This window comes from Leptopilina heterotoma, unplaced genomic scaffold (assembly GCF_015476425.1).
Source record: "Leptopilina heterotoma isolate Lh14 unplaced genomic scaffold, ASM1547642v1 Lhet_120, whole genome shotgun sequence".
Classification (NCBI taxonomy): domain Eukaryota; kingdom Metazoa; phylum Arthropoda; class Insecta; order Hymenoptera; family Figitidae; genus Leptopilina; species Leptopilina heterotoma.
Window position 1 is genome coordinate 1,312,877 of NW_025110838.1, and position 22,891 is coordinate 1,335,767.

A 22,891-nucleotide genomic window follows, 5' to 3' on the forward strand; every position below is an offset into this window, starting at 1 on the left:
CCTCTCTATATGCATCCTGACACAATCGGTTTTTCAAAGTTAAACATTATTCCAGTGAAATTTCATATACAATTATAAACGCTCAACGTGAAAATTAATCATTCTTTTGTTTTTGTCTATTCTCTGGCAAATCTCACTTAAATTACTTTTGATTTACTCCCAAAGTACTTTCTATTCATTAACGACTATTATTTTTTTCCTTCATTCATTTTTTAAACAAATTTTTAATTCTACTAATTTTTACTATAACTTCTACTAATTTTTTATATGTAGAAAACTAATTTAGTAATTTTATTAGTATAAATGTAGAAAAATAAAATAATCTAGTTACGTTTCGATATATAGTAAACATAAATAAAATATTAGAATTGACACAAAATTAGTAAAATTCAGAAATTGAAAAACTAATCAGAACCAGAATTGCAAGAATTAGTAAAATTTAAAATAGTAAAAATAAACAAATCGAAATAGTAAAAATTATAGTAACACTCAGTATTTTTATTTCAGAACTTTAAATAAATCATATAAAATAGAAATACTGAGTGTACGCGAGAACGAACATATTGAAATGACTTGTGATATGTCTATAATAAAGATGAAATTCAAATCCATCAAAATCCGGAGAATTGTATATTATAATATCCCTTTTTTCACAGTGCATCGAGGCTCGAAATCACAATAATGTCCCATCAAGCGTTATACATTGATAACATTATATCATATATATTATACATAGTAGGCATATGCACAGAATTCTCCCAATATTCTCCGCACGAGTATAATAGATTCTGCTCCAAACAGTCCTAAATGTCAAAACTATCTGATGGATTGCATGCAAACACGCATTATTAAATATTATATTCTGTATGCGATTATGAATTTTAATACTCCGGCTAAATAAAATATTCACGCGTCAAAAATCTCTTTTCACGGATCAGTGATCGTCCTTTTTGTATATTGAGGATTTTCACCGCAGCATAAAAGTGCAGTCTTCTCTTTTCAGAATTAAAAAAAGCTTTTCCCCTTTCTGCCAAAGAAACAGGAAATTTTCAAATGATTGAATTTTTTACTTATTAGTGACCGATTTTCTGCTTATTTTGAATAAGTAAATTTTATTAATGAATCAATATAGAAATTATTATCTGATACTACAGTTTACTGATTCAAAAGCAAAAAATCAGTTACTAATTTTTACTAATTCAAATTTAGAGAGTAAAACCCAATTTCAAATCCGAATTTTTTACCGCGCGACAATAACAAAAAACAATTATTAAATTATTACCACTTTCTAAAGAGAAAATATCGATTCATTTAAGAAAAAATTGAAACAGTATAACAATTGTTCCAAATTAGAAAAAGAAACTAAATTTTCAGAGACAGAATGAGAAAAAAACAATTTTTTTCACAATGACATTGTGATTAATTCAACACACCAGGAGACAAATAAAATGTCGCGTATTTTTTGTTTCTTTTTTTTTAATTTTATTTTTTGTTTTATCGTCTGGTAGAATCAAAGGCACAGTCGAATAGGGGTGGAGGTATATATATATATAGAGGCGTGCGAGGCTAAATGCATTTCCTATATATAGAGACGCAGTTTTCCTATAGAATTTCCATGGAACCGTCCGGCTTTGGATGGTCCCCCACTTATGGGGTTTGCGCGTTGATATTGCAATAGAAGCTGTATCGATCGGACCTCGACACCAGACTGGCTGTTGTCAGGGGGTTGATAACGATATGGACGCTTCTCTCCACAATATATATGTTTAATTCTCTTTTATTTATTTATTTTATTTATTTTTTTATTCTATTTATATACTACCTTATACTAAACTATGTATTTTCTATATTTTATATTTATATATAATATTTTTTTCCTTTTTCTTTTTATATACCCATATAAATGCATTTATATTCGTGTGTGTATGTCTGGCGGCACTCAAGTGCACTCACAAAATCGTCCAGTAGTCTGTTCTGAATTTTCTGGCATTTCGATATATACGGACGGAAATTTGCCATTCGAATAAGATACCTAAAGATTTTTTGAATTCAGAATATTTAAAATGGAAATACAGTGTAAAATTTTGACTTTGGATAGTATTAATAATATTAATACTGATAATAATAAAAAAATGAATATAAGACTCTTTTGTGATCCAATAAAAAAAATTATAATAATAATAAAAATAGTAATCATTACTGTTATTAAATAATAGTGGTGGATAACGATACTAATAATAATAATAACAATACGAGTAAGAAAAAATCTCCGAAAAAAGGACAAAGTGTACAGAAAAAACACTTGATTGCTGTTTGAACAAAGAGAGGAGAAAAAAAAATGACGACAAGTGTCGAGGAACTAATCGTTAGAACAGCTGTTGGCATCTTCGTATATATAATATCTAGATATGTAATAAATGTAAAAAAAGAAAATCCACCTTACGGAAGGGGATTTACATCTGAATTCCCACGAACATTCGTAACGTTTCTCCCCACAAGATTTTTTTTTTGCCTCAGTATCCTGGGAAGGAAGGAAGGAAGGATCGAAGCCCCTTAGGACGAAAGGGATCGAATGAAGGGAAGCCATTTCGACTACTGGATATAGAAACGCGCATCCCCTTTTGCATTCAAATGTTCACTATACTGCGGCATGAAAATTTCTTCAAGGAAAATTTTACATTATTAAAGAAATTATCTCTACTCCAATTTTATAGAATAATATTTTATTTTTTCTATTATTCATATGAAATATAAATACAATACTTGTATTAATTACAAATACAACAATTTTACTATTTATAAATACAACAACTGTAATGTTTATAAATACAACAACTGTACTATTTATAAATACAACTGTACTGTTTATAAATACAACAACTGTACTGTTTATAAATACAACAACTGTACTATTTATAAAAACAATAACTGTACTATTTATAAATACAAAAATTGTATATAAATACTAAAAGAACAGTTTTCTTCTTCTAATTAAATCAGCGAGATAAGAGACATTATTTGTCGACTTCTCTTATTTTTTTTAGGAGCGTCATTATGCCAAAACACATAATCGCAGTGAGGTCATGAGTATGAATTGCCCCTCTGATGTCAAAAGTAGAGGAAACATTGGTCAAGAAGATATAAAATGTAAAAATAAGAGAGAAAAAAGGTGCCGACGTTTAAATGCAGGTCAAGAGATATTAAGTATTTGAGACACAAGAACCTGAACATCTCGCGCGCACTCTTTTGCTCTCATTGCGGAGATATAAACACATATACACCACAGGAGTACCCGAGAACTTTCCCAGTTTACGCGGGGTCAATGGTTCCCAGTGGCTCTCAACCATAACAACGTTATTCTGAATTCCACTACTAATTAGTAACGCCTCCTTTCTATATTTTTTTCCCCGCAAATTTCTTCACGATACACATTATATACATTGTAGGGGAAAAAAAGCTCCTGCGATCAAAAAAAAAAAAAAAAAAAAATTGATTCCCGTTTATCAGCTAATAATAAATAAACAAATATTAATCATTAGAAATTAATCAGTGCGTGAATTACTTTTTTCCATCTATAATCGCTGCAGAGATTAGAATTTTCAAAGTTATAATTTATTTATACACAGTAAAAAGTAAATCTTAATTTAAGAGCTGCCTTAAATTCAACACTGTCTGCTATAATGTTAAAGGATACGAAAAACGTGCGTAAATTCAACATTGACTGTCTTAAAAATGTTGCATCTTAATTTAAGGCAGCTTTCGTGCCTTAAAATAAGATTTTCTTTTTACTGTGTATTTATATTTTTATATTTATTACAGTAATACAATTTTATTGAATAAATTTTTTTTATTATTTTATAATTTATATACTATTTTTTATATACCAATTTTTATTATTAACAAACCACGTTTATTAATTAGAATATATTTCTGAAAAAGGTTTCTCGTAAAACTTTTTGTTGTCATTGTCAAGCGTGATTGATTCTTCAATATACGGGTAGAAGAGAAAAAAAAACTCTCAATAAAGGGAAATTTTCATTTATTTCCTCATTGAATCGATTGATAAAGCAAAAAATAAAAATTTTTTATCTTAACCAGAGTTTTTTTTCAATTCTCATTACAGTCTAATTAATTTAGACGTGCGCGTATTTCTCGCAGAATAAAGAAATTTTATATTCATGACCTCATTAACTATATATATATTATAAAATCGTAAATAGATTCATTAATATAAGTGTAGGACATTAGTTCATAACCGCGATGAAAAATGATGATTCCAATTTATCGGATTTGCTCCAATAATATAAGAATAATTCTTTTCACGCAGTGATTTAAGGCAGAAAGTGAACAAGTCTAATCTCTGACGTGAAGAAAATCGATGCACCTGACGTGCAAGCAAAATCTTCAGGAAACATAAATTCTCGTTGTTACTGACACGATTTATAGTAGAGATGAGACGGTACACATATCATTCAATTTCAGAACATTTAGAAATTGATAGGAAAAAATTGAGTTCAAAAATTGTAGAAAGTAAATAATTATTGTACTTTAATTTCAATTACACTGCTCTAAACAAAATAGAAAATGCGCTTACAGATAAGAAATCGTGGAAAATTATCGAGAAACAATATATAAATGTTTATGTAAGAAAAGGAGGTTGCTGCGAATGGGAAAACATTGAAAGAGAAGAAGAAGAAGAAGAAAAAAATAAAAAAAGAAAGTTACCGCGATTACAAAGTCACGTTGTTGTTGAATTGACCTTTAGCCTAAGAGACAATTAAATCATCTTCTCAGTTCATTCAGTCATTGACTTAATACTCAATCAAGAAGGCACGAGTATATCTATATACATATTTCTTCTAAATGACGAGTGGGCCGAATTATTGCTCTTTTCTGACTCTTCATGAAAGGTGGGCGAAGATAATGACATCCTAACCAGTGCAGAAAACTCGTATCATATAAAACTTCCGGCGACTTGTGTCATCGTTCAAGGTCGAATCGATTAAAACGCCTCCAACATCGCAAATCAAAAAAGCAAGTCAAGAAAGAAACGACTAATCAAAAAATAAAAAAAAAATCTAATCAGAAAAAATTTAAGCAAAAAAATGCTATTTTCAGAAAAATGGTAATTTTTGTGTCTCTACAAAAAAAAAACTCTTTTCCATAAATTACAGAAGGAAATTTATAGAGAAATCTCGTGAGTCATGATTGATTATAAATTTGTAATCAATGGATGTTTATTTTGAATAATTTGTTTTTATAGTTTGGTAATTATCGAGACTTATGAGTAACTTCTATATTTATTTGAATAGAAATTGAATAAAAATTGTATTAAAATTGTATTAAAATTGTATTAAAATTGTAGTACAATTGTACATCAATTTTATTAACACTGTATTAGAATTTTCAAGTTGCAATAAATTTTATTAGAATCCTATTGAAATTTTCAAGTTGCAATGAATTTTATTAGAATTCGATTGAAGGTTTCAAGTTGCAATAAAATAGAGAGCAACTTTTAAAGATTGCAAGTGCTGAAGAGGAGTGGGAGTGACAAAACAAATGTTTGCCAATTCTTCCTAACCGCGAAGGGCTTCACTATGTTGCAACATTTGTTCCATTAAAGTCGAGAGACTCGCAACAAACTCCCTCGGGGGATATTCAATCCGTGAATTATGGGGTTGCGGAAAAAACCCCCTTTAAAAAGAAGTCAAACTGTATCTAGAAAACTCTTCGCCAAAGTCTTCCAACCAAAATTTATCACCAAACAAATTTTTCCATCCAAACTCGTCTACTTTCCTATACAATCAAAATTGTCATCAGCACAATTAGACTACAAGATTACTCTTCAAAATTATTTACTTAATTATTTTCTAATTCTAAATAATTGTCTTAGCAGAACTGTATTTCAAAAAATTAAAATACAATAATAGTCAAATGTGACAGTAAAATATCCAAAAGAAAAAAAAATTGAAGTAAAGATAAAAGTATAACGAAAGAAGTACAAAATTCGAATTGTAAAGTGCGGATGAAAAATTTAAAAAAGTGCCAAATAGAAAAGCGATATATCTCCGAAACATTTGTTCCATTATAAATAGAAGGGGCATTTGCTCTAGGACAAGTACTCCTGTGGGTAATAGAGCGTTCGCGAGGGGTTGTACCGCAATGAGCTTTTGAAAAAAGGCGCAGCAGTACTGGCAGCAAACTCCAATATATAAACCGCAACAGGCAACAAAACCAACAATTCTCTCTCATCGTTGGCCAAACAAAATATTTCAACTTGCGCCTCTTTATTCGACAAATATTTTCCAATAGCCAACACATTTCCCCGATTAACCGAGAAGAGAATATCCACCAAATTAAATTCTCCAACTAATTATAATTAAGTAATATTAGAAAGCGGCACAATAATTTTGATCGCTTTTTTTCTACCACAAAAAAAAACTATTATGAATAAAAAAAGCAACATGTAGAAATACTTAGCATTATTTTATAGACTATAGAGAAGTGAAAGCACAAAAATTTTTTCAATGATCTAGAGGGGCGTCTGGAGAAGAATTATTATCAAAAGAGATTTTGGATGTTGGGTGTGTTTTTAAGAACGTCCTCCTTCCTTGAGTGTCGACAGATGTCCAACAGAGTTACTATCACTTATTTGTCTCTATCAAACTGTTACAAGAGATAACTGAGAGGAGGAAACCGGTTATTCATACATCGGTATTGATGAAAGACGACCATCAATTTTTGAGAGTGCGATAAAAGTCATATTAATTCTTCTCTAATCGGAATCGTAAAATTCCAATTCTCTTTAAACATATGCAACATCTTGTCAGCAGCGCATAATCACTCTTCAATTTAATTGCTGTCTCGAAGTAATAACAATCAAACGTAATCGTTGTTTTGGAACATGAATCCATGTTTGTTGTTCTAAAAACAAGTATTATTGTTCTAGAACCAGACCTAGGAAAAGAATCAGTTAGAATTGTCTGTTGCTGTAGAACAAACATTAAAAAATGATTATTTGTTGGTACAAAACAAAACCCAACCAAAATTGTTAGTTTCGGAATAAGGATAAAAAATTATTGTTGTTCCAAAACAAAAATCAACCATAATTCTCGTCTTCATAGAACAAGAGCAAATGTTTCCTACCCCAGAAGAACAGGAATGGACTAATTTTCAATGCGAAATAAACAATTTCCTCTTTTGTATTCAAGAACACATTCCCATAATCAATAATCAGATACACCATCTAGAAAACTTTCATTTTACTTTCATGAATTCTTTCAGTTTTTTTTCCTCCATTTTTTTTTTGTAATGTCCAACTTGTTTCAGCCTCTTCGCCATGTCGTTGAGGATCGACGCACGTGCTTGGGGTGTTCACAGACCTTGCTTCCTGAATTTCTAGTTAAAAATGCGTAAAGATAATCCCCACCAAGCCTGTGCGCTCATTAAGAGTGAAACCATATCCAGAAGGTGGAGAAAAAGAAGAAGAAGAACCATCAGAAAAAAGTTTTTCTTTCCATCCAAATGCAACTTTAGAAAAAAACTATTAATAGAAAAAGGAAAAAAAACTCTTCGAGCATTACGATCCTTCAGGTACTTTACTCTACCCTCTCAACATCGTCTTCCGGTCCTCGTCATCATATTCCACTACCATTTCCGCTCTCAATACCATTTTCCTTTTCTTCCCAAAACAAAATCGTCAAACCATCTGTTCATTGCGGAATCAAAAAAAAACGGTACAAATAATTTTTTGTTATAGTCAAAATTTTACTATACTTGTACTTAACTATTTATTGCTTGTATTTACTAAGTAGTAAGTGAGTTTTCGTCTCTATAGGCAAAAAGAATTTAAACGAAAATTTTGCACAATTAAATTCTCTTAATTAATGAACCGAGTGAAGTATTTAGATTAAAATTAAAATTCGAGACGAAGACAAACAGAAATAATCACACTCAGCGTTGGTGTGCTAACGATAAAAAAATCACTTCCAGGAAATGTGTGCAAGTGCTTGGTGTTGATGAAGATAAATACCATCATCTCTCTTGATATGATAACACAACATGCACATTAAATTAAAAATTTCTGATTTTGCCAAGATTCTATCATTTCGAGGTCAATCTGTTCAACTCTCATAAACACCTGATAATTATTCTAACTGGAGGGAGGAACCACTTCAATCGTATCAGAATTTATCACTCGATCGTATTTAACAATTAAATCGATAAACTCAATTAAATTACATCAGTACATTTTTATTCCCCTTCCCCTATTTATACAAATCGATAAATATTTTTACAAATTTGTAAATATTTACATATAACATATTCATAATAAAAGTATAAATAATAAAAGTAAAACCTTTATCATTAATTCCTCGCAAAGAATAATTCCTCGTTTATTGTGCAATAATGTAAAGATCAATTCAACAATATTTCAAGTATAAACACTGACTTGGAATTGATCATTACGCAATTACTTGGTAAGAAGGGGGGGAAAAAAGTATTTGAACTCGGTCGGGAAGTCCAGGTTCTGAATCACCGATGTGTATATAGATATATATGTATTGTATAATGCAAGTATAAACATAGTTGCAAACCTCAGCTGATAGGCAATACGGAACATGGAGAACCGGTTCGCGAAATGGCATGTGTGGGAACAAAGACAGGTTATACGCGATGTGACGTCATAGGCGTTTCGCGACGAGTCTATGGTGGGTGGTTAAGTGTGTGAATTCGTGTGATGTTTTTCTCTTTGTATTTGTTGTATCCGTGTGAGGATGGTCAGTGATTGCCGATGTGAAAGAAAGGCTAAGGTGCAATAGGCAAACATGCTCGCCCTTACGAACTCTGTTCCTACGATTATAAACCTTTCTCTGCAATACTAAACCGATTTTTGATCAAAAATAGATAATCCAGATGATCTAGTAGGATCATCTGGATTATCTATTTTTGAACCTCTTTTTAAAATTTTTTGTTGTTGATAAGTTTAATAATTATCTGTAATTACGAAAAATTTCTAAAAGAGTTAATTCTTTCGTTTTTGATTTTTAGAAACTTTTCGTATTTGTTTTCGGATGCGTTCAACTGGTTTGTGTCTTGGGTATTTGGAGCAATTTGCAACCTGTAGTTGCTTGTAGCTGTAGCATTATAGTTTTAGTGGCATTTGTACCACTTTTTGCAGCATTAAATCCTTTTAATTTCTGGGAACTTCAAAACTGTTTTGGAACTTTTGTTTGCTGCAATTTTTACATCTTTTCTTCTGCAGATTTCTGAAGCAACAACATCTACCGAATGGTACAAAGAATTCTGAAAAATGCAGCATCTTTTCTGCCTTGTACTGCTGTACATGCTAGAAAAGCTGCTGGTACAATAATGGTACAAATAATTTTGAAAAATGCATCATCTTTTCTAGCTTGTACTGCTGTACATGGTAGAAAAGATGCAGAAAAAAAGATGTCTGGAATTTTTGGATTCTACTAATCTTTACAGCTTCGTATCTGTAGTTTTCTGACACAATCTGCTACCTTTACTCATTTTTTCGAAAGACCACATTTCTTTTTCATAAACTTTTTCTTCCTTTTCGTCATCATTTACTTCTTCTTCTTCTTCTTCTGTTTCATCATCTTCATCATCCACACAATAAATGAAAAGCAATTTCGAGGAATTTTACGTTTTACAAACTACTTCTGATAGTTTTCTCTGTGGGTTGCAATTTTCTAAATTAGCTTAAGATGAGGGAAGAAAGATGGAAATACAACTTGTTGTGGGAATCCGTGACTGGGATTCTCTGATGACTGATTCACCCAGGAGAAAAAGATGAGGTGGAAGAGAACGAGAGAGAGGCGTGAGACGAATGGAAAAACCCGCTCCTTTAGTCTCTTCGCATTTGATACAACAGAAAAAACAAAATCGTGATCTCATTGGTGAATCCTTAATTCTTTTTCTCATCATTCCAAAAAAAAAAAAAAAACCTCTGAATTCTAGAAATTATTTCTCATTCAACAAAGTACTAATATCCTTCTCTTCTCTGAAGAACAAAAATCTAATTTCAAACAGTAATTAAAAACTTATCGGACAACGAGAGTAACTCAGGAATTTCTAATTACAAAAATCCGTGAAAGGAAATTAATTCCCTTTCATCGACTTTTAATCTTTTGTGAAAATATATATTCGATGTTAAAAATTCTCGAGGTTATGCCTACTAATTTCTGGTAGCACTAAGCTATACAGGTAGAAACATATGTGTTCCGGATGGTCCAAAAATTCCCGGAAAAATTACTAAGAAAAAAATTTATGGATGCCAAGGGAGACATTCTATTTGGGATGAGAATCTCTGTAAAGGACGTCGGCTCAGGTACACACGGTATAATTCTGAAAAATTAAAAGGTGAATTCGTCAGCTGTTTTGTCTGCGGCGCAACAAATCTTGTTACTCCCAAGGATTTGGGGTGCCAAAAGGAAGTGGGGGTTGAAAAGTAGGAGGGTAACTTTCGAGCCAGCTGTTCCCTTTTTCCCCCTTCTTGAAGAATAGACACCGAAATCGACAAACCGAAAGGGAAAAAAAGGAAAACCAAAAAAAAAATTTTTGAAAATTTTAACTATTTTGAATAATTATCAATTGTAGTAATTGTAATTAATTGTAATTTCTGATTTTAAAAAATAGTTATGAATATAAATAAAAATTTAAATCTCAATGTAAATACGAATCGTAGATGAATGGAATTTTTGTTTTGTTTTTAAAATCGAGAGACGACGGGGTCAATTTAAAGATAAGAGGAAAGTGGAGAACTTTTTTAAAAACAACAGAGTGAGTACTGTTTTCTGAATGGATGCTTTTAGATGAGTGAACCTTTTGGTCTCCCACAAAGTAAACTATAACAGTAATGGTCTCAGCGTTGGTCGTTTCTCTCTCATAAGTCGCAATCTCGCGGGAAGAGAGAGAAAACCCCGTTGCTTTCTTAAATACGAAAGAGAAAATTCTTCGTCATTTCATAGCCCTTTGACCTTCTCATTTCAAATAACGGAACAAAAACGATTCACTTTTGGACTACATATATTCGACTCGAATACTCTATCAAAATTTTAACAATTCAACTTTTCCCAAAATGCAACTTTTTTCAAATTTCTTTTCTATTTTAAATCAAAAATTAAAAATTTTTTCATCTATTTCAATAACTAATTTTCTTTTAATATTTCGTTTTAATCGCGAAATATTTGTATGCATTTTCTTGAATTCAACACTAATTGTCTTAATTTGAATCAATTTTGCGTTTTACACTAAAAGGAAGACTGCAATTATTTCGTCAAGTAACGGACTTTCATGAATGAAAGAAAAAAACAAAAAAAAAAACTCTCAAGGAAATGGGATGGTAAACGAAAGACAATGACTGCCATCAGGGATGACTATAATAATGATTCTTTTTCACCTATATAATAATGATAATAAAAAGGGTTGAGAATAATTAACCAAAAAAAAAAAATATTAAATGAACCGCAAAAAAATAAACAAAAGAAGAGAAATAAACTCGTGCCAAAGTTCGCAATGAGACTAAAATCCTGTATTGAAAAAAAAGTCGGTCAATTTGTCAGTTTTCCATTCGCACACAGCTTGCATATATTTACCTGTAACCTAAAAAACTTCGAATCTAGAGCATTTTTCAAGGGATGCTGCAAAAATATGAGAGAAAGAGGCGCAAAGTTTCAAAGATGCGGTTCTGTTTACTGATTAAAAAGTCACGAGATTCTATATTTTCGTCCTTTTTTCTATTTTTTTTCCCCTGTGTGTGAGGCTTTCAATGCAATTTTTTTCGATACAATAGAAAATTTCTCTTCGTTTAGATTTTTTTGTTGCCATTTCAAATGTGAAAATATTTAAGGAGAGTAATTTTTAATTTGTTTTCATTTCTAGAAAGGATATTTCCATTTCGAAAACAAAATAAATAAAATACTTTGTAAAGGTTACGAATATAATTCTAGTCATGCGTGTATGGAAACTTTATCCGCATGTAAAAGTCAGTCAAGTATGTATTCCCAGCATGCAATTGGAACGTTGATACGTGAATTGTTGTATCATAAGATGAAAAAAAAATTTTTCAACTGTAGTTTCGAGTTACTTTTGAGCTTTTCGGGTGATTTTCGTTTTTCGGGGAAAGAAAAATTTTCTTTTGCTTGAAGGAATCGACGAAAGTGATTTTAAGCTGTAATTTGCTATTTGCAGCTATTTTAAGCTACAATATTGCTCTTATTAGCTATTTGCTATACAATATCGCAATTGGTTTCAATTTCCAAAAGTCACAATTATTGGTTTTTGATGGTATAAAGCTAATGCCGAATCTGGTCGAATTGGATCCAATTGTTACCAAATTTGAGAAAATAAATAACAAATTGCGGCAAAATGATATCAGATTTGAGAAAATTGTTACCAAATTAGAGCAAATTGATACCAAGTTGAATCTAATTAATACCAATTTGAGTATAGATGGTAGACTTGAGTAAATTAATACTGAATCGGAGCAAATCGATACAATTTAATTAGTGCAAATTAATACCAAATTGAATCAAATTGATGTCAAATTTTAGCAAATTGGTACTAAGGTGGATTAAATTAATAATTTAAACCAAATTAATATTTAATTAAATGAAACTGACGAGTTGAATCAAATTGACACCGAATTAAATCAAACTAATAAGTGAATCAAACTGATGCCAAATTTTAGCAAATTGTTACAGAATTAATAGCCAATTAATACCAAATTGAATCGAACTGACAACGTCGGATTGAATTAATACCAATTTGCAGAAAATTGATTCCAAATTGAATCAAACTAATACCAAATTTGTGCAAATTGTTAGCGAGCCATCGCAAATTGATACCGAATTGTAACATGTTAATTCCAAGTTGCGACAAATTGCCAAGTTACATCAAATTGATTCCGATTTGTAGCAAATTGATACCTAATTGCAGCAAATTGATACAAATTCGGATCAAATTGTTCACAGTTCTTCTAAGGATCTCAAAAGGCCTTCGCCTTTTGTCTCAATTTGATATCCTTAGAAAAACTGTATTACCAAAATTTGTAGCATAAAATTTGACATGAAACATTGAGTAGCAATTCCACCCAATTTGCCCACTTATGATCATAAAGACAATAAACCAAGAAAAAACATTCTAAAACAACAAAATAAAAGAAATATCGCCTCACCTAGGCCCATTTTTCGTTTGAGTTTCTTGAGCACCCTCATTTTACTGCGCAATGGTGCAAGAATTTTGGTATCACTAGTACTATTCTGTTGTGGTTCAACTTGATGTTTCGTTTGATGATGCGAATGATGATTGTGATGCTGTACTGCATGTGAATGATGATGCTGATGATGATTATGATGCAAAGAAACACTTGTACTTGCATTTGCTGCATGTCCACAGCAATGACAGGGATGGCTTTTACTGCCAGCACCCTTAATCGCGCACTCTCCAGACACCCCCATTTTTCTTCTTTTCCAAAAGAAACTTTGAAAAAGAATTATCCTCAAAATAAAGAAAGATTCTCACACTGACACAAAATTTCACTATTTCAATTTTTTGATTTTTGCTAGACAAAACAATCCTGTCACTGTTGGAGAGTTTCACAATAAAAATAAAAATTGACTAGAAAATAAATTTACTGAACACGCCGGTTCTTCGCATGATAATGGAGCACACGTGATTCACAAAGGACTCTTGAAAGATTCAAAAACTTATTGAAACTGGTTCTTTATATAGTGGTACGAAGAGAGATAGAGAATTGGAAAGAACCTAACCTGAACGACGTCGCGTGTGTTTTAATCTCTGTGTATATATATAAAATTGAGAGAAAGGGAGACGCAGCCACGTGCTGCTGAACAGCTGAATGCTCTTCGAGCGTCCAGGGTCGACTGACGAGTTTACAGACGGGAGCTTGGGGTATCGCTGAGCGGCGCGCGAGCCAACGACCAATGAAAATTGTTGGATTCCCACTCCTTGGTGGATGAAACGTCAGGATCGGCAAAAAAGAGAGGAAAAGGGAAGGTCGGCACCTGGTGGACAGCTGCCCTTTTACCTGAAACGCACCGGGCTACCCTGCTCGATAGGGAGGTCAGGCGCCCTCGTCCTCACCAGTGATATTTCGCATTGCTGGGTGCTTCTTTCATAAGATTCACTGACACGTCACCCAATCAACATGCAAATTTTTTTTTTTTTTGAAGCTACATTCAACTGTAGTACCAGCAGGTTCTTGATTTGTAGCTTCATATCTTTATAATGATTGTAAATTGCTCAAAATGGTCAATTGGTTAAATTGCTTGGAACCGTTTGACAAAAGCGCCTGAGAATGAGAATTATTGAATCTGCTCGTTAATTATTGAAATTAGTTTCTAATTGATAGGAGGCGATGATTTAATAACTGATCACTGATCCAGAAATTAATCGATTCTAAGAATTGATCCCTATTTTTAAGTATTTGTTAAGAAAATCTTATGACAGTATGACAGTCTTAAGATGCAACATTTTTAAGACAGATCCTAAAATGCAGTGAATTATGGAGGATTGACATTGAAGCAAACTACTAAATTTAAGACTGATCTTAAATTAAGATTTACTTTTTCTTGAGTTGAAGATATGATATTTGTTTCAAGTACCGATCACTGATTTAAGAATTAATCGCTAGTTGGATACTAAATACTATATAAATATCATTGCATCAATTATTGATCGACTTAAAAATCGATTGTTCCTTCAGGTGCAGCTTCAAGAATTGATTATTAGATTATTAGATCACTGATCCAAAAATTGATTTTTACTTGACTGATCACTGACTTTAGAAAATAATTAATTTAAGAATTTAGTGCTATAATTTTAAAAATCAATAATAAATGAAAGAATTAATTCAAGAATTAATACGTTGGTGAAGTTCACAACGTTTATAATCAACGATTTCATAAGAAAAATATTTTTTTAAGCAAATTTTTATTAATTTTTGTATAGAAAATATTTTGGTTAGTTTTTTGAATAATGATTTACAAAAGCAATATTTGTGAACAAAAAATTTTATTCTTTTTCGTAGGGAAATAATTTTTCTTTTCAATCGTTGATCATAAACGTTGCAAACTTCACCGACGTGAATTAATTCAAGAATTAATTCAAGAATGAAATCTTCAAGTATTAATCAAGGATTCAAAAATTCATTAATCGTTCCAATACTTCGATCATTATTGACTCAAAATTTGATATTAATTTTAAGTACCTACTAATTAATATCTTTAAAGAAACTGATTCAAGACATAATTATAAAAAAATTAAAAATATAATTAATATATAATATATATAATAGATATAATATATAAAAAACAATTTTTGGATCAAGAAAATATCCTTTTAGTTAGGATAATAAACAAATTTTTGATTGATAAACACTATACATTAGAAGAAACAATTTTTTGATCAAAGAGCAATTATTGAATGGAAGAGTTCGCATTTCTTTTTGGTTACAAAATATTTCCTGTATCAAGAGACGTTTCTTGGAATAAAAAATATTTCTTGGATGAAAAAAAAACTTCTTGAATCAAAAAACATTTCTTGGAACAAAAAATATTGTTTTAATTAAGAGAAATCTTCTTGAGTTAAAAAACATGTTTTTGATCAAGAAGAATTTTCAGAATAAGAAAAAAACAATTTATCTATAGAAAAAAGTATTTTATTTTCGAAAAAAAACTGCATACTCAATATTATAAAAAAATACTGTTCAAAAAATACTCAATAAATACTATAAAATATTTCAAAAAGACTAAAAAAAAATTTAGTTTCGTATTTTTTAGTATTTTTGTAATATCTTTCAGTGCTTGTTTAATATTTTTTTAAAATTTTTTTTCAGTGTTTGTTTAGTATTTTTGAGTATTTTGCTTCTTCATAAAGAAAATTATTGCAGTGTATTTTAAAGTGTATTTTTAGTATTTCTTCAGTATTTGTTTATTATCGTTTTTTAGTAACTTTTAGTATTTATTAAGTACTTTTTAATATTTGTTTAGTTTTTTTAGTAAAAGGACAAAAATATAATAGGATACAACCTTTAGTATTTACGCTCGAAGTACATTTTACTCAACAAATTATTTACGAAATAGTGTTAAATTTACTAAAAACTAAAAAATTCTTTAAAAATACGTTAGTAAAAAATAATTTTAAAGAAAAATACTTCTGAATAAAAAAATTACTTTAGAATTACCTTAGTATACACCAATACTAAAAAATATTTTAAAATACCAAACTTTACTAAAAAATACTAAAAAATTCTAAAAGAATACAAAAAACCAGAATAATATTCAAAAATACGTTAGTAAAAAATATTTTTAAAGAAAATACCTAGAAAAATACTTTTAAATAAAAAAATTATCAAAATCGTTAACGGTAAGGAGCAAAAATATCACTAAAAAATACTGTTAAAAAAATACAAAAATACTAAAAAATACAAAAATATTTTTAATAAATACTATAAGATTTCAAAAAATACCAAAATAATACAAAAAAATTTTAAAATACCTACTAAAAAGTACCTTAGGAAAAAATCATTTCAATAAAAAATACTTCCGCGGATTAAGAAAACTATATCAAAATGGTTAACGCTAAGAAACAAAAATAGTAAATAAATACACTACTACTGCTAAAAATGGTACAAAAATACTATAAAAATACTAAAAAAATACCAAAAAATACCAACCGAAAATAATACAAAAAATTTAAAAAATAGAAAAATACCAAAAAATACTCTAGTAAAAAATAATTTTAAAGAAAAATACTTCTTGATAAAACAAAATTATCGAAACCATTGGCGTTAAGACCCTATAAAACACTAAAATTAATATTCTAAAGAAAAAAAAAATTTTTTTTATTTTTAACAATCTCTCATAAAGTCAGAATACTAATATAACTGATTACAGATTATAATCCTCCTCAACATAATGAAATTTATATATTATTATTTAAAACAATTACAAGTGGGAAGTGCGCACTCTTTTTTCACCACAATTTATTCCTAAAGATGAATAATAATTTTTTTCTTCAAAAAAAAAAATAATAAAAAAAATCATGATGTAGTGAAAAATACATGAGGTAAAGTCAGTACTTCTTTAATGCACGGCCACTGCACGATGTACTTATATCAGATAATGGCGAATAAGTATAAGCAAGTATGCATAGATGAGGTCTTTGCACACGTGCACTTTTCTTATAAATACAATATGCAGCACAGAAGGTATAAATGAGAAGGGTCCCTATACACTTAAAACGATTTTACCTGCTGGAAAAACGAACAAACCCACAATTCAACAAAATGCCAAGTTCTAGAAAAAAAAGGTGGAAAAAAATTAAGAAAAATTGAAAAATCTAAAATTGAGAGTTGAGATTTTTTTTTAACTTAAAAAATTTTTTTTTCTATTTTTGATCATTTTTCTTCTTTTAAATGGGATAAATTTCACTTCGGTCTCATAAAAAAAAACTTAATTTTTTTCAGATAATTTTTTTCTGAATGTTGACACGGTTTATATGTACATGTAGATAATGTGTCCCTTTTTTTAATACAAGTTCCCTGAAATGATACTGTATTTACAATAGAAAGTTCATTTTCTATTTTATTTTCTAATACGTAATTATTGTATCTTTCTAAATTGGAATTATAGTCTGGGAAATATAATGGGATGATGAAAAAAAAAAGGTTTACAGACGAAACTATTAGTTAGAAAGAAGAAATATTCATTCAATTGACGTGACAGGGACTTTTTTACATCATAAAATTTCAGATCGACTCTCAATCTCTCTTTCAAGGCATACAAGATGAAAGATCATGTTTCCATGGGATTTGTAACGTTCCTCTCTCCCATGAGGATGAGATAAAAAGTTCAGGTCCAGTGAATGCGAACGATATCAAAGTTATCGAAAATTTTGTTAACAGAGAAAAAAAAATATATAAAAATATTGAAAATAAAAAAAATATTCTGCAGGTATTCACTTGATGTCAGAAACATATTTTTTTTTTACTAAAAGGGAACAAAAAATTAAAAATATTTCAAAATTGTATTTTTCTTTTTTAAAAACTAATAAGAAACATTTAAAAATATGAAAAAACTGTTTATAATACAAAGAAATCGAAAAAATTTCATTTCTGAAAATAATTTCGAAAACAGAAATGTATTTTTTTCAAAAAATTAAAAAAAAATATAAAACTAAAAATTGTTTTTTATTTTAAATAAATGGGATGTAATTTCGAAAAAATCAAAATGAATTTAATGAGAGGCACGAACTAATTAGAATTTAAGTCAAAAACGGTTTGAAAAAAAATATCAAAACGAATCTATTATGCGGGTATTAAAACACGGATTTCGTTTAACAAAAACCAAAAATTAAAATACATACACATTTGCATCTATATGCGGGTCGTTTTCTACAAACTTCTACCGACAGAGATAATTTGTGGAATTAATATAAGCTTTTCGAACATGAAGGTAGACTAATACTAATTGTATTTTTACTTCCATCTAATCAAAAAATTCAAACATAGCTACAACTTAAATGCATTTTTAATATACAAAAAATAATCAAAATTTATTATCTTCTACTTTAGCATTTTTCAAAATTTAATTTTCTATTTAGCAGAGAAGAATTTTTTAATTTAGCAGAAGAATTGGAAGGATTAAAAAAATTAATTACAACAACAATTAAAAATTAAATTTAAATATTTTGAATCTTCATAATTCAATTGTTTGATACGTTTCAAAATTCAAAACCGAAACAAGGTTTCAGAAAATTATAAAATAAAAAAAAATTTGTTTGATTCGAATAACCGATTACTTGTCTATTATCAAAATAAATATTTAATTCAATAATTTTTATTTCAAAAAATTGTTATTAAAATCAAATAAATATTTATTTGATAAAATAGACAAATAATCGTTTATTCGAATAAAATAAATTCTTTTTTCAGTATAATAAAATTTTATTATTTCTTCAAAATAAAATTTTCCCAATTAATTTAATTTAAATAATAATTATATCAATTATATAAACAAGAATAAAAAGACATCTTTTCTCTATAATAATAATAACTTAAAGTTCTGTTTAGAACTTAAAAAAAATTATAGAAATTAATTAAGGAAATTATTAATTAATCTAATTACAAATACGAAAAATATAATCAAAAAAATTGAAACCGATTAGTGATTATATAAAATTTTCCCAATGCAAACCAATATACACATAAAACGATAAAGTATAAGAAGAAACTGTAAAAAGTCCACGCATCATTAACAGATATATTCCTAAGAGGAATTTTGCATTTTTTTCTCTAAGGAAATTTCAATTTCTAAGCTCTAAAGTGTCATTGCAAAAAACAGTTCAATATAAGATAGAAAATTGCAATTTCTAAGCTCTAAAGTGTCATTGCAAAAAACAGTTCAATATAAGATAGGGTCGAACGCACTTTATCTTTATATTTATTTATTCATAAAATATAAAAAGGAGCAGAAATTACATTTTATACTTGAGTGTATATATATTGCGGTGTGGATCAAATTGAAGAACTGAAACTAAACTCGCCATGAAAACCGGTCGATAAGCGATTTTCACGGGAATGCGATATTCAACGCACTCGCATGACGATCTGATCGCGAAAATCAACGTAAACTCGTACCACTGTCACTGTATTTATAAACAAAAAGAAAACAACAAAAAATACAATACAATTTTTTACACCTAAATTCCTCTTTGAATCCAAATTACAAAAAAAATGTTTTGCAAAATTTAATAAATAAAATTTGTTTGAACAAATAAATTTTATTTTAATTAAATAATTTAATAGGTTCTGAGTCAAATATATTTTCGTTCTATGGGTGTAAACAAAAAATGGGAAGAAATTAAAAAAAAATTCAAACAAATTGAAAAAAATTCAAACAAATCTCAAAAATTTACTACAAATTAAAAAAAAAACTTTTTTACAAAAGAGAAATCAGAGCGTAAGAAAACATTGGAAAACATTTATGACAGGAATTTTTCCTCTGTCCTGTTGGGAGATTTTGGAGTCAAGTGAGAAAGTATGCCAGATATAAATCATTCAACACGATAAAGTACCAGTAAAACGATTTTAGTGTACATATAGGGTATATATATACAAGTAATGTCAGTCATTACGGTGCAAGTGGCACGTGTCAGACTATATGGATTCTCCCTAATCGTTTGCTCAACCCCTCGAAAATTTTTGCTCGACACGTGAGGACATTTTACAGGTGATATCAGCACATAAGCAGCCCTCGATACTGCAATTTATCCCCCATTTTTGCACCCCTATTTATATATCTCTTCAATATCAAAAGCATATCCGTTTCGCCACTTAGTACACTCTCGCAGTAAACAATATTAATTTATTAATTATCTCTCTCCCTCTCTCTCTATATATATAGATATAATCATCAAAATCACGAAAATATTTTGATTTATTTATCAACTAAAAACAGTCGTTTCTATAATTAATAATAATTATTAATTATTGTAGTAACGAATTTAAATTAAATGTTCACAGTTTTTCTAAGGATATCAAATTGAGAAAAAAAACGTATCAAAATAGTTGCGAAGCAAACGTTTTGATACATTTTTTTGTCTCAATTTGATATCCATTAGAAAAACTGTATTATTTTCTTTATTTTCTATACTATGAAGAAAAAAAAATATATTTATTTTGACTCAGAGCCAACTAAATTATTTATTTATTTCAAGTAAATTTTATTTTGTTCGGAAATAAATATCAAGTATTTCAAGAAATAGTTACAAAAAAAAATATTCAACTGCGTAAATATTTAATTATTCATTACACTAAACGGAGTGTAAGAATAGACAAGAAATATATGTGAATCAGGGTGAACCACAATTATTTTGTGGTTCTCCGCATATATCTATAAAATCTGTGTCTGGTATTTACTCTTTGACTCTGTGGTTATCCTGACACATAAATAAAGGAATGATTACAAAAAATAAAATATACATATAGATAAAACCACCGTTTGCATTCCGCAAGTAATAAACTTTTAGTTTACACACTTTTTCAATTGCTTTCAAAAAAAAAAAAAAAAAAAAAAAAAAAAAAAACTAAACTTGAAATCAATAACTAAAATTAATTTTCCGAACCTAGAATATTTGTTCCTTTTAATACTAAAAAAATATTTGATTCAAATAACTATGATTACTTGTCTATTATCAAATAAATATTTACTTGAATCAAATAAATTTTTTTTACAGTAGAAAAATGTAAAAATTTATTTATTATTATATAAAATAATCTATATTAATAATTTAATAATAAACATTAATTTAATAATTTAATAATAATAGGTAATAAAAATAAAATAATGATAATAATAATAATAATAATAATAATAATAATAATAAAATTGATAACAATTGAATAATTCCAAAAAAATAGCCTTTCAAAAAATGATTTGTATCATGAAATCAAATGGTTTCAAATTTATTTCTAAAGGTGTGTCTTTATGGTTTCTTAAATCTGATTCCTGGTTTTCTTTTTCCGTATAAAATAAGGGTAAAAGCTTGTAATTTCGGTCAATGCCTTGTCAGATGTGCATTCGTCTCGTAAAGAAATGGGCAACCCTAAATGGATTGCAAGGGGTGCTAACTTCAGAGGTTCTCATTTCCGGCACTTTTGATTCCTGCACTATATAATCTTGATAAAAGGAAAAAAAAAACTTTGTCGCCTATTTTCAATTTCACACTATTTAAATAGTATTTCTTGAAGTTTATATACAACTCATTTTTTTTATCAAGATAAAAAATTAAAAATTGTGAATTAAAAATAACCTGAAAAAAAATTTGTTTGATTCAATATTTACTTGAAATAAAAAAATATAAACTTGAAACAAATAAATATTTCCTTGCATCAACGAATTTTTATTCAAATCAAATAAATTGAATTTGAACCAATAATTTCAGTATTGAAAGCAAATGCGAAATTAACTTAAATAAAAATTATTAGATACAAAGAAATGTTTATTTGTTAATAATCGTGTATTTGGAATAAATTTTTTTCAGTAAAGTAATAGTTCTTCAGTAGAGAAAAAGATAATTATAATATTATAAATAAAAATACAGAAGAAAATAAATTATAAATATTTAAAATAAAAGCAAAAAACTAAATTAAAAGAGAGAATAAAATAAACCGAATTGAAAATAAAATACCAAAAATAAATTTAAAAATAAAGGAAAACAGAATTGAATTCGAAATGAAGTATAAAAAAATCTGTACAAACTAAGTCAGTCAAATTAACTTAAAAATAAAATAACAAGGAAGTAAATAAAAAATAAGTAAATTAAAAATGACAAAAAGGAGAAATTAAAAAGAAAATAAAAAACGAAGTAAATAAAAAAATACTAAAAAGGAAGTATATAAAAAAATTAATAAACAAGAAAATTAAGAAATAAACTAAAAATCCTACTTAAAAACTAAATAGATAATAACATATAAGCAATTGAAAAATATATAATTAGGGACGAGTAGAAAAAAAAATTTACAAGTTGATCACCGTTAAGAAATTTCGTGTTCTGGTTTCCAACTCCCCCTTTTTTTTTAGTAATACGAGCCGACAATACTTCTAAAATACCGTGCTCTTCTATATTTTCTAGGGGTTGGTACCTTTTATTCGCCCCCGACGCGCACGCGCCAGTCTCACCGACTTCCTGCCATCCGCCTTGTACTTCCGCTATTTCACATATTATATTCTATGTATACACACACATATGAAAACACACATACAAAATTGTATACGTATATATAAATAAAAGAACACATCTGCACTTTTCAAGGGGACGAGTTTTAAGCAGTTCACCACTC

The 22,891-nt window shown here is 28.7% G+C and overlaps 1 protein-coding gene across 6 annotated transcripts in view; it reads right to left on the reverse strand.

Moving 5' to 3' along the window:
- Nucleotides 1-22,891, reverse strand: part of LOC122510179 (protein neuralized) — a 144,574-nt gene that overhangs the window by 14,850 nt on the left and 106,833 nt on the right. Inside the window, exon 1 of one of the 6 annotated variants that reach the window (XM_043624642.1) lies at nt 13,202-13,916. The exons of the other annotated variants lie outside the window; for them this stretch is intronic. Coding sequence (XP_043480577.1) covers nt 13,202-13,484 — 283 coding nt within the window. The 5' untranslated portion in view covers nt 13,485-13,916. Of the gene's footprint in view, nt 1-13,201; nt 13,917-22,891 lie in introns of those variants that run through there. 6 annotated transcript variants of the gene reach the window in all.